Source organism: Panthera pardus, unplaced genomic scaffold, assembly GCF_024362965.1.
Source record: "Panthera pardus isolate Hobbes unplaced genomic scaffold, ASM2436296v1 HiC_scaffold_13, whole genome shotgun sequence".
Classification (NCBI taxonomy): Eukaryota; Metazoa; Chordata; class Mammalia; order Carnivora; family Felidae; genus Panthera; species Panthera pardus.
In genome coordinates, this window is record NW_026526688.1 from 60,364,097 (window position 1) to 60,377,688 (window position 13,592).

At 35.1% G+C, this 13,592-nt stretch overlaps 1 protein-coding gene across 1 annotated transcript in view; it reads right to left on the minus strand.

Moving 5' to 3' along the window:
• Nucleotides 1-2,792: 2,792 nt before the first annotated feature.
• The window catches only part of ANXA10 (annexin A10), a 98,620-nt gene continuing 87,820 nt past the window's right edge, over nucleotides 2,793-13,592 (minus strand). Inside the window, exons 7-12 of the mRNA XM_019441049.2 lie at nucleotides 12,136-12,189; nucleotides 11,950-12,043; nucleotides 11,205-11,300; nucleotides 8,809-8,867; nucleotides 5,330-5,452; nucleotides 2,793-3,122 (exon numbers count right to left, since the gene is read on the minus strand). Of these exons, the coding sequence (XP_019296594.1) occupies nucleotides 3,054-3,122; nucleotides 5,330-5,452; nucleotides 8,809-8,867; nucleotides 11,205-11,300; nucleotides 11,950-12,043; nucleotides 12,136-12,189 (495 nt within the window). The 3' untranslated portion in view covers nucleotides 2,793-3,053. The remainder of the gene's footprint in view (nucleotides 3,123-5,329; nucleotides 5,453-8,808; nucleotides 8,868-11,204; nucleotides 11,301-11,949; nucleotides 12,044-12,135; nucleotides 12,190-13,592) is intronic.

Consider the following 13,592-nt stretch of genomic DNA (forward strand, 5'->3'; position numbering starts at 1 on the left):
TCTGTGTTAATAAGCCAGATATGCTCCTCAGAGGTCCACAGTGGCTGGTGTCTTCACAACTGCCATTGAGTTGGGAGGAAGATGGAAAAAGAAGAAATAAAAATGTCACAAAGCTTTCCTACCTCATGTGACTGTTTTCTTGATTCAGAGTTAATTACTATTTTTCAGAGTTCTGACAAAGTTAATTCTGACAGCTTTTGCATGATTTTTTTGATGCTTCTTTGGAGGGATGGGCCCTTAGAGCAGCCTACTCTGCTGTTTTCAGTGTCATCACATATTTGGCATTGTTTTTAACATACGTGAAATATTTAACTTTGATAATAATAATATGCTACTAAATCAGAACACTCATTTTATTTTTTTAGCAAATGATTAGCCTCTTTACATGTTTAATCTATTTGGGCCTAAACCAAGGATAGTAAAATACTGAATGCAAAGGACACAAATACCTTTCTGCAGTCTTTCCATATCTGGTTTTATTTTTTTCTGGAATAGCCAGTAATTCAGGTAATTTACTATTTCCTTTACTGTAGATGGGTAACACACCAAAAGCAAATTTATTCCTTTAAATGTTTGTCTTTTTTTCCCCTATAAGTTAAATATGGGAGATGTTTTTAATTTAACCAGAGATTTTTCACTTGTTACTCAGTCCATCAGGTAAACATTTGTGCATTAGAAGATGATATAAACAGCTAAACATCATTAAGAACAAATAACAACGATGATAATTGAAACAATTTCTTTTATAGGACTTCACTAAGTGAATTATGTGATGACGAAGATGACAATGTCATCTTGGCATGTAAACAACTAAGTGTAGCAATCAAGACAAAAAAGACATTGGCAATGTTAATCTTTACCTAAGTACTGGGATGCTGGAAAACAGAGATGGTCAAGAAATTTTACCACCATTTTGAGTTTCAGAAAATGGCTTTCTAATAGAACCATTCTTCCTCATCCCACTTAGCTAAGACTTACAGATGACCTCCTGTTTACCTATAACAATCCTACACCCACCCACCCACCCATCAAATTCCTTTCCTTGCCTCATAAATGGTTAACTGAACTGTTTTCCTCTACTGACCAATCTGGACAAGATACATACTAACTTGACTAAACTTTACTCAGGTTTCTGCCTTCCCACAGGTCCCCGACTTTAATCCGCCCTTTGTCTCCTGTTGAAAATTTACTGGAAGCATTCACTGTTCCAAATCAACTGTCTAATCTCAGATCAATGACGGGCAATGTTACCAAAGACATTCCCAGATGAATTGTCCAGCCACACCACAAATTCATCCCATCCCCCCATACCTGATTCTTTCTAGCCTTGTTTATTCACCCTTAGAAATTAAAAATCCTTTTTCTGGCTACCCTTGAGACTCCTGTAAATCTCGTGGTCAGAGCATTCTCTCTATTGCAGTCTCTTTCGCTACTGCAGCTCCTCTTTCCAATTATTGCACTAGTCCTTTTGATAAAATCCCTCCCTATCTAAGTCTAGATTTGTATTTGATTTGGCAACACAATGCTGTACTAGAGAAATAAAAGGTATTACCTAGCTGAAGTGTAAATTCCACAATTTATTGAACTAATTACAGAAATCTATCCTAGCAAGGAAAATTTGTATTTAAATATCTAAATTCTCAGTAAGAATTCTAACATTTTTCTTATTAAAAATTGTATGTGAAAAACATTTTATCTGGAAGAATAGCTATACTAAATGTCTCAAACAATGACTACCTTTGATGGAAATGTTAATGATATTTTTTAAAGATAAAAATCAAAGCCAATTTAAAATGATATAACGTCATACACCGTAGCAGTAAGTTTAAATCTTGAAAATGGTTTCAGAAGTCTAATTATTCTTAAATGTTTTATGTTGTGCCCAGTTACTGGGTTCTAAACGTCCTATATCATTTTGCTTGTAAGAAAACAGGTTCTGAGAACATTTTTCATTTCTCCTGAGACTGGTAGAGACAGATATATAGGAACTGGGTTACAGGGTATTGCAAAACAAATTCCATGTGGAGTAAAGCACTCCTATCAATTTCACCAGTTCATCTAGATTTACTGCATGTGTCCTCATTCTCCTTGTTTGACTTCATTAACTGCAGCTTCCTGTGATCTTGGATTTGTGTTTTCTGTTGTGTATAATGGGAGCCCTCCGTTATGGACTCACCCATCTCTGTTTCTGCTTTTATTCTTGGCTATATTGTGGCATCAATCTAGATTCTCTCCCAGATGTGATCTCAGTGAGTATTTCTCCTTTGCTGCTCCTAATTTACTGAGTTTTCAGACACATGAGAGGCCAGGCTTTACTGATGGTACAAAGCACATAACTTCCAAATGACTTTGGTGCAGATGTGAAGAAGGGATGATAAAAACAATGAGCAATGGCTTTTCTGATGTTGCATGGGCAAATAATAGGTTTCTTAGGGACTAATATTAAAAAAAATTAGCTAAACTGCCTGTACCAGAATGATTGTCAAATACACAGAAACACACGTACTCACACACACATACAAGCATACACCCAATTTACATCCAAGTCTCTTATGTATCTAAGCCTGACAAACATCTATCGGGTTGCATTTTGCTGTTTCATATCTTCATTTTCTTTTACATAAAGGCAGCTTTAGATGTTTACTCTGGGTTTATTGCATTTGTACAGAAGTCTTGAAAATTTCTCTGAGGGGGATGGCCACACACTGTGTTTTCTTTTCCCTAAGAATGCTAAAGGACAGTTGTAAGCAGACTCTTGCTCTAGGGAATTGAAAGTTCACATTTAAATAAAATATATTTCAACGAAAAAAATTTTTATTATTCCATTATACACAATTTAATAAATCACTGATTTGGATAATAAGTACAAATCTAGCCTCCTATACTTTTATCAATAGATTCTTCTTTGGCTCAGAATGATTTTAAAGATAGCAGAGAAAATATGATTCTACAGTTTTGCTACAATGCTTCTAACAATACAAATTTATCACAAACTCTATATTTTGACAAGTCTGTAGAGAGGAGTGTGCAGTCCTGCAAATCCATCTCTTGATTTAGTAATCTTCAGCATCACCAGCACAGATGGCGAGCAGAGCTTTCTCATAATGCCCTGAAGCAAAGTTCTGAAAACAAACAAACAATGTATTTGAAAGAAAATGTCTTAGTATTTCTAAAAAAGAAGCGTCAGTCCTCTGAACTATAGTCAGAAAGATCCATGGGCCATTAGTGTTTCCAAAATTGTTGTCTTTTTTCATCTAAAGATTTAATATGTCCTGAGAACTATTCCCAGTGGAAGTTATCGAAAAATAATACCATGGTTATAGGCAATAGAACAAGGTTTCTATAAAGTTGATTTAACCCTGATGTGTATTTATAAAAAGAATAACTTACAGTAGAATTAAATCTCCTCAACTTTAGGAAGAGGTGTCCTAATATTATTGTTATAAATCAGTTTAGAGTCTTGGAGGGTAAACTGGCAATATGTTTCCAAAGACTTAAAAATGTTTATACTCATTAATGCAGTAATTCCACTTCAAGAAATATATTCTAAGGAAATAATGATTAATTATTGATGAACACAAAAATTTACATTCAAAAATATAGACAACTTTATGTATGATAGTGAAAAAGTAAAAAGCAATATTTAATAATGTGGGGTAGTTTATGTATTTTATAACTTATACAGTGGGATACCATAATTCAATGAAAGTATTCCTTTATGTAGTAAAGCATATTAATTTTTACATATATTTTTAAAAAGACAGAACCTACAACATTTCATTACTGGTTATCTGTGGTAGAGAATAAGGCAATTTTTATCTTCTTTTTATGGTCTTCTATAGTTTCTAAGTGTTTCAAAACAATAATAGCAATAAATAAATGGAATCATAAAAACTAAGTTAAAAATCAACTATCATATTAACATTCTCTCACACAAAGTCATGTAATAATAATTCACTGCTTTAAGTGCACGTAGTAGTGTTACATTAATTATATGTAAATAACAGTAGACTTTGAGGTGGCTGTGGCTAATTGCAGTAGTTTATTTGTTTAGAAAATGTATTAGGACAGGCAGTTCTCAAAGTTTAGGATATTGAAGGTAGGGGCAAGGAGAGTTTTATCAGAACCAAGGAATAAAATTCCTCTTAACTGTTGCATCAAGTCCTCCATTTGGAAACCAATTTGGCCACAAAAGGCCTAGAGGGCCATCTGGGTTTTTGTGGTCCTTTGGTCCTTGGGCTGTTATGTTGCTTCTGGATCACTCTTTTAATAAACTAAAAAGCTATTTTATGCAATTGAACATTTCAGTGTAAAACAATTTGTATAAGTAACAACATCTAGCTGTGTGCAAAGCAGAAGTGAAGATACATGCTCAGGGCCCTGTGCCTGGTTTAATGCTCTCCTGGTGCCATCCTCAAATTCTTTATAAGTTTTTGAAAGAGGAGTCAGACACTTGAATTGCAGATTGGGTGCCCCAAAGTACCTATCTAGAGCCCTATATAGTCTAATAATTCTTTGCTAGGTTTTATCAAAATCCAGACTAAAGTTTAGACATATCAGGATGAAGAAATGGACTTGTTCGCTTCTGAATCATTGCTGCTTTGCCCCTTAAGGGGTAAAGAGATGGGTGTGTACACAAAGAATTTTATGTTACTATCAACATTAAATTCCTCCAAATTACCAGTTTATGGGATTGGACTGTCTGCCCTGCCTTCTATAACAATATGGGAAGAGAGCTGAATTGACCTAAGAAACCTCTTCACAATTAGTGTGGTCTTTTTGTAAAATGTATTTTTCCTGATACTGATCATGCTTCAAAACTTAACTGATAAAGCACAATTACACAAGTAGGGATGAATATTTTACATGACTCTATCAACAATTTTTGTTCAAAACACATCAAAGAGAAATAAATTCTGTTACTGAGGTAAAAGGATTTTCTCATTCAGCAACTGTTGGTGTACTAAAGGCTGTCTGATGTACAAAAGTAGATTATCTTTGTTAGAATAGTTAAATTTTTATTTTATTATTATTTTTTTTAATATTTATTTATTTTTTAGAGAGAAGTGCAAGTGGGGGAAGGGGCAGAAAGAGAGGGAGACAGAAGATCTAAAGCAGGCTCTGTGCTGATGGCAGAGAGCCCTATGTAGGGCTCGAACTCCGGAACCATGAGATCATGACCTGGGCTGAAATCAGACACTTAACCAACTGATCCACCCATGTGCCTTATTAAATTTTTAGATTCTAATGAAGTTGTTTATATTAAAGCTCTTATTTCAGTTTCAAAAGGGACAAAATATGGGTCAAAATAAATCATGTGTAGATTTACCTTAATGTCATGAAATAGGGATTTTCCGTATCTCTCTTTGTATCGTTTCCTGATGGTCATCAGGTCTATTTCACTTCTGGCAATTAGAATCCTGATTACGGTTTTATTATGGAAACCAAAGTCCTAGAAGATAGAGAAAAGGAGGGAAAAAATTAGAAAATGGTAAAAGTTAATCTGTCTAATATAGACTCATCCTCTTTTCTGTGACTATTTATTCCTCCTGTGATCCTCGAACACTTCTTTCATTTGCTTTACTAATTTATTTTGTTGAGGTATACTTGACATACTATTGCCTATAGGTTCCAGATGTACATCATAGTGATTCAGTATTTTATACATTACAAGATGATCCCCCAAATCTAATTTTTTACCATACAGTTTTTTGCCATATAGTTATTACAATATTACTGACTATATTCCCTATGCTGTGTGTTACATCACCATGATTTATTTATCTTATAACTGGAAGTTTGTGTCTCTTAATCCTCTTCAGCTCTTTTGCCTATTCCCCCACCCCCCTCCTTCTGTGACCAAGTTTGTTTCCTGTACCTGTCTGTTTCTGTTTTGTTTATTCATTTGTCTTGTTTTTTAGATTCTACACATAAATGAAATAATATGGTATTTGTCTTTCTCTGTCTGACTTATTTAGCATAATACCCTCTAGGTCCACCCATGTTGTTGCAAATGGCAAGATTTCATTTTTTTTTATGGCTGAGTAATATTCCAGTGTGTGTGTGTGTGTGTGTGTGTGTGTGACACATTCTTTATTGATGGACACATAGGTTGTTTCTTGGCTATTGTACATAATATTACAATGAACATAGGGGTGCATATATCTCTTCAAATTGGTGTTTTTGTTTGCTTTTGAATAAATACTAAGAAATGGAATCGCTAGATTGTATAGTAGTTCTATTTTTAATTTTTTGAGGAAACTCCGTACTATTTTCCACATTGGCCGCGCCAATATACATTCCTACCAACAGCGTATGAGGATTCTCTTTTCTTTACATCCTTGCCAATCACTTGTTATTTTTTGTCTTTTGACAGGTGTGAGGTGATATCTCCTGTGATTTTGATTTGCATTTCCCTAATGATTAGTAATACTGAGCACCTTTTCATGTGCCTGGTGGCCATCTGTATGTTGCTTCCAGTGGGACTGCTGGAGCTGGTGTGTGGGTGAGAGGCCCAAGGCATGCTGGGCAGCTCTAGCAGGCTGGGTAGAGCACCTGCACCCTGTTCATGTCTCTGTTGTCAAGGTGGAGGGGGAAGATGAAACCTGGTGCTCGTTCACACCTCTGACCCTGGAGAAAGTTCCAGCAGTTCCTTGCCTATTTGGTGACTACTTTAAGGTTAATGGATGAATTTCCTTTACTTATAGTCTAGTTGCCCTTTAAACTGCTGTTTCTTCACTGTGCCGAGGGCAGGTCAGTCTGTGCATGGGCCCCTCAGTGATTTCCCTTCCTACTAAGGTCTTTGTGTCAGGATTACTATGTTTCCAACTCTCCCATCTTTCTCTATGTTGTGAGAAACATTATCGTTTGTTGTGCAGAAGCTGTTCAGCTTTCAGTTCTTCAAGAGGAACTGCTCTCTGTGTAGGTGTAGATTTGGTGTGTTGGTGGGAGGAGGTGAGTTCAGGGTCTTCCTACATCACCATCTTGGGACCCCTTTCTATTTTGCTTCTTAAATGCCTTGTGATTTCTATTTCCATTGCCACTCCCTTGATGCTGGCCCTTATCATTTCACCCTGATTCTGCAATAGTTCCTTTCTTTAACAGCCAACTTTTACACTGTCTCCCTCACACCGCATTATGAAATGCAAATCTGATCATGTACTCTTTCTAGGTAAAAATTCTTCTAGGCCAGGGAGGCAGGTGGGTTTTGAATTCTGTTAGATGAACATTGGTATGTTCATCATTGGTATGTTCTGAGTAAGACAGCAGTTGCATCTTTATTTTATAGTCTATTATTAAAAATCGTAAAAATAAAAATACCAGATATTTGAAATATTTGCCGAATTTAACTCAAATACTGAAAAATACAAAAATCAACTTCTGTATACTAGCTCCAGAAGGAATATTGCTTGACAAACCAATTTCGATTTGTCTTTTCAAATGGAGTAATGGGGACATCCAGTGGCCAGTGAGCATAATTTTTTTGAGCATAATAAAATTTTTAATGTCTGAATGTTTTGGGAATAGACCTGCCGAATAAATTTTCATAATTTGATGTGATTCAATTAAGTGATTTTACCCAAGTTTCCATATTTCAGTTGTATATCATTCATTAGAGTGTACTGGAGAAAAATCTCTGTAGATGTTCTTTGATTAACAGTAGTATAAACAGCTTTGGCCAATATTTTACACTCGAGGTTATCATATATCAACAACTCAATTATTTGAATATACAATCTTCTTCTTTACCGCCAAACCAGTTGTGAGTACACATATCTTTATTTTTGCATTGAAAGACACACAGAAGGAATAGGATTTTTATTCATTATGAGAATAAGTAGCCCTCTTCTTGGGCAAATTTGGAATCAGAGTAATTGTGCTTCTTTTCCCATGGTCATTCACAAGTGAAACTTCATTCTGGTTTTGGGGAAGGACACTATTGAAATTGTTCAATAGCATTGCCCGATACATTATTTAATTTTTTAAAAATCAAATAAACTTTTTCTGCTTGGAAACAGAATAAAATAGGGGAAGGCCGTGAACATTAATCTTCCTTCTGTGTTCTGAGGATACATAGGTTCTTGTACGTAAATAAAAAATACTCTTTACACAAGATATATAATAGAAATATCCTTGAATATTATATTATCCCAACATGCTAGCTACTTTTAATGAACTTGTCTGTAAAAATTACTTTGGTGATAAAACACTATTAAAATTGTTGTATTACTGACTTAAAAAATAATTTTCACTGAATTTTTGAAGCCATGATATATATGCAATGATTCGTATCAGAACTTTTCTTTTTCAAAATATGGGTCACACACGTTATGAATAAAGTGTGCATTGTCTCATGCATTTAAGTGTTTGTTTCTTTAAAAACAAATGCACCAGAAGATGTGTGATTGACTATCACACTAAACTATGAAAACCATTCTCATTTAATTATAAAATAGATTTAGAGTTTATTATTGTCTAGCCGTCTCTTTTTAAGTGTTTTTTAAGATAGCACTTTATGTTTAAAAATAATTACTAACATTATTTTGTGTTTTATTAAAACACTGAATTCTATTTTTGAACCTGTATGCAAATATATTCATTTCAAACAAGAAATGCTCAAGTGAAAAAATGTATTATACACCAGAATGAGACCCACCGAAGATATAATGCTCTGCTTTCTATACAAATTGAGTTACCTGAGAAGTATGACTCCTTGGGGCCTATCTCCCCCATGTGCTTTAGTTAGTGATTTGAGAAGGTAAACATGGTTTCTGGAGAAATTTTTAAAAATACATGGGTCATACTTACATGGATTGCATTATATAGCCTATAAGCAAAGTAGGATGGTTTGTCTCGAACACATAGAACTAGAAAAAATCAGAGAGAAAAAAAGAAAGTTTGAGAGTGACAATATGTATTTTCTTCAGAATTTGGGAAACAATGAGAATACTTCTTTTTTTTTCTGTTAAAATCCTGGAAGAGTGATACTTTTTGAATTCTCTGTGGGATCCCTCATTGTACGTTGCAGTAAAATTTCCACATTTAGAATACTGGTAAAACCATAACACATAGAAAAATACAAACCAACAATATTATAATGATTCATTCAGATTTTCATTTAGTCTATCTCTACCTCTTGAAGATCTGTAGTTCCTTTGCATAGCCTAGAGAAGAAAAATGTGTGCTCTTTATTTGAAGATTAAATAGATCACTATTACAGATTTTTATTATTGTATAATTCAATGTGCAGTTGGCTCATTTTCCCAAACACTATTTTTTTTAAATGTTTATTTATTTGTTTTGAGATAGAGAGAGAGAGAGAGAGAGAGAGAGAGAGACAGAGGAGAGAGTGAGCAGGGGAGGGGCAGGGAGAGAGGGAGAGAGAGAATTCCAAGCAGGCTCTGCACTGTTAGCACAGAGCCTAATGCAGGGTTCAATCTCACGACCTTGAGATCATGATCTGCACTGAAATCAAGAGTGGGATGCTGAACCAACTGAGCTACCCAGGTGCCCCTTCCCAAACACTATTTTTAATCCTTGGTAGACCTGTGAGTAGGCCTGAAGTCTCTTAAAGAAAAACTGTATGGGCCATAAGGGACCTATACCAGTGTTAGGAGTCATCTAATCAAAGCATTATGGCATTAGAACTACCAAGAGCCTAGTGAACAATTGTCCTTGATAGAAGTCAGTTGATGATCATTGACAGTCAATAATGTCTATTTGAATAAGTGAATAAATTAATGAATAAGTAGCGTATGTGAGGCTTTAACTTTTAGGCAAAATAAGATAATCACAACAGTGTTTTCTCTATAATTCAAACGCTAATTTTAGGTTGTGAGACCATGCCTTCATCTTTTACCTTTATTTATAACTGTGAACCTCCTAGCACTCCCGAGTCACTGCTAGAATGTGGGCACTTTAAAGACAGGGACTTTTGTTGTGGCTTTTGTTATTTCACTGTTCCATTTGCAGTGCCTAAATCAATGGCCAGAGTGGTAGATAACTCAGTAAATGTTTATTGAATAAATGAATGAATCAGTTACATTGTTTTCTGGTATTTCTCATGTCCAGTATTTCTTCTCACTCACTGCTGTGTTTGTGGTGTGGTCTACAGTGGAAAAAGAGCTATCCTGAAACTCAGATGACATGAAGTCCTAGTCATAACTTTGTTGCTCATTAGTTGGCAGACTTTGAGACCATACTAACGTCCTTGGGCCTTGTTTGTTCCATGAATTGTAATAAGATACACGGTAATTAAATTATGTTGAGACTTAGCCAAAATAAAAGCACCCTATCCCCAGAAACACATACAAATATTCATATATTGTATACTATTTCAAGGATTTCATAGAACCCACCAAGTCTTTTCATGGAACCCTAGCTTCAAACTCCTTTCCAAGCTAAGCTATACACATTCTGTTACCTATCATCTTCAATGCCCATGAATATCTGTGCCGTTCTAGGAATGGAAAATCAGACTGTCCATTTATTCAACAAATACAAGTGATTACTTGATGTGTTCTTTATGAGGATATTTTACAAACACCCTCCATTTGTAGGTCCTGCAATGTGTGTTGTCAAGTCACAGCACAGCACAAGGTACAACATGGGTAATTTAATAGTAGTTGTTAGGAACAGCTACTACTGTTTACCTCTCTGTGGGAAGATATCTTTTCTTTGGAAAGAGCTGGAGGTATGTCTCTCTCACAATAGCCTGCAGAAGTCACTACTAAGTAACAACTTGGTAAATCTTTTTTTTTTTTTTTATGGTAGAACTTACCCCTAAAGGCAAAATATTAGAGACAGTGACAAAAAATTATTTTCCTCTTGGAAAAAAGAAAGCCATATTGCTAGGATTTATCTGCTCCTTAAAAAGGGAATGGAAGTCAGTAATGAATTGAAAGGTGTGAGATCCCAATTACCTGAGAGAATATCTGAGAATTCGGTGTTTCCTAGTATGAAAGTTGAACCAGTTACTAGGGAAGGGTATTAGTTCATTAAGTTATCAACTTGCCATGTTAGTGCATTGCGTCAATAGCTAATGTACCTTTCCTGTATGGAATTAACATCCTTACTAAATAATTAAATTCAGGGGAAAGTGACTCAATGAAGAGCATATTCATGCATCTTTAATTCAATCAGAGCTAATTAGCATTTATTCTGGGATAAAAGGTCTGCTGTACACCAAATAAATTATTACTTACCAATTGCAACTAGCAACTCTTGGAAGTATCCATCATAACATTCATTAATGGCATCTACTAGGTCTTGCCCAGAAATATTTTGAAATTCCTGGAAAACTTCAACAAATTGATAAAATTCAAAGGAGAGTTTATACATATTATAAATTTACAACATACATATTGATTAGATTGCTATAAATAGTGAAAGTAAATAAAATATAAAGGTGCAGGTTGAGTGGGAGTAGGCTGTCTTTTACAAATTTTCAGAGTGTTTTATACAAGTAGAAACAAATTACTAAATAAAAGGAACAGAAAGGTATAGAAGTCAAATAAAGTGCCAGCTAATATTAATGCACCTTTAAGACCCATATGGCAGCTTTGCATAGATCATGACATTAATAATAATCTCCTTGACTTGTAATGCACTAAACTATGTTCACTATAGTCTCTCCAGGACAACACATAAAATGCCTAATAGGAAATAGCTAATATATTTGAGTAAATTCTCCATCAAAAACAGAGATTATTTTAAAAGATTCAGTACTTAAAGATTATATAATTCAGTTATTAGAAAAAATAAAATTATAAGAGAACTTAATTCCTTAGTAATGTCATTAGATGAGACAGATCTGTATAAACATAATTCAAAATAAGCACTTTTGTCATAGCTATATGAAACATTTCCCTTTTCTTTCTGCCAGTTAACAACTTGCTTTTTATTACACAGTCAGTTAAGTAGCTGAAAAGGAACTTGATTAACAATTACCCAGCCATAGTTGTTGATAACTTTTGTTGCACAGGATCATTTGCAGCATGGTTTTGTGTTCCCCTGTCTTCTGTTGACAGGCTTCCCACAGGACCTGAAACATACAGCTAGGAAATAGCACCACAACCACCTCAGACATTTTAACAAAGGTTTTCCATAGTCATTTTGAGATCTGGTTCTAGTTACCATTGCATCCTGAGCAGCCATTGCAGGATCTGTGTATCCTTCTTCTCTGTTTCCCTGCAAAATAAGCACAGGTTTTCCTTTGTAAATTTTCTTAATTAACGGTCCATATAGGATTATTAGGACAAAAATCTTTGATAATTCCTGAGAAAATTCTATCATTATTTGGAGTCTACATTTGTTGAACGCTATATGAAATATCGGTCTTTTTTAAAAAAATGTGGCGTTTTTAAATGTTTATTTATTTATTTTGAGGAGGGGTAGAGAGAGAGGGAGAGAAAATCCCAAGCAGGCTCCACACTGTCAGCACAGAGACCTACACAGGGCTCCATCTCATGAACCATGAGACCATGACCTGAGCTGAAATCAAGAGTTGGATGCTTAACTGACTGAGCCACTCAGGCACCCCTAAAAATGTAGGTTTCATTTTGTCTTTGCACTGGTGGTAATCCTTAAAAGATGTTAAAATGCTTTTCACTCTTCCAGCTCTCTGTGCAGAGTCTTCTTCCCATCAAACTGGGCATCCAAGGTCTGGCAGTGGGCAGTACAGGTGGATTTAACATTATTAGAGTGAAAGAATGAGTGAATATTCAGTCCCTGACCTGTAAAATAGGATATATATGACAATAAAATAATCATTAAATCCAAATTTTGTGTAGTAAGAATGTTTTGCAAATTTGTTTCATGCCCAGCACTACCACCCCTTTATGACCAAGGTGATTGAAGAGATGTCCATCACAAACAGGCAGGAAAGATGGCTAGCCAGTGCAGCAGCCTCTGGTCCCCAAGAATTATGATGGAAAGAAGGGAGAAAGAATTAGGAGAGATATGTTATGAGACAGTTCATTTAAAATTTCCCTTGGTTTGAGATCTGAAGGGAAGGCTTTCTTTTTCTTTTTCTTTTTCTTTTTTTTTAATTAAAAAAATTTTTTTTTTTCAACTATGCTGAGAGAACAGTGAAAATAGGGTGGCTTTTGCTCCTATCTTCTGTTTGAACTTTGGAAATGGCCACATTGTAACGAACTCAGGGATATAACAAGATGGGGCAGAGGAAAATCAAAATACAACTCTCTTGAATTAATATCAATCCCTAAATAGGATTAATGGACTACTTATCTGCTCCTGATGGAGAAAATTTCTCATCTGGATCAAATTTCTTACCTGTTCTTGATGGAGGAACTTGTATGCTAGTTGAGAACCTGGCTGGGGAGGCTGACAGATACAGTTGTTTTATAACCATGGCAGAGACAGATTGTTCTAGTAGCCAAGAGCTATAAGGTGAACTATACTGGTGGATTGTGTGGGACCTAGAATTTAGGGGGATTATTCAGCTCCAGTGAGAACAAAGATGAGGCTAAACCATCATAGAAGGTTATTTGGCTCTGATCAAACTGAGACAGAAAAAGGATCATAAATTGACCAGCTGCATGGTTTGGCAGCTAATGTTGAGAAATGCTCGT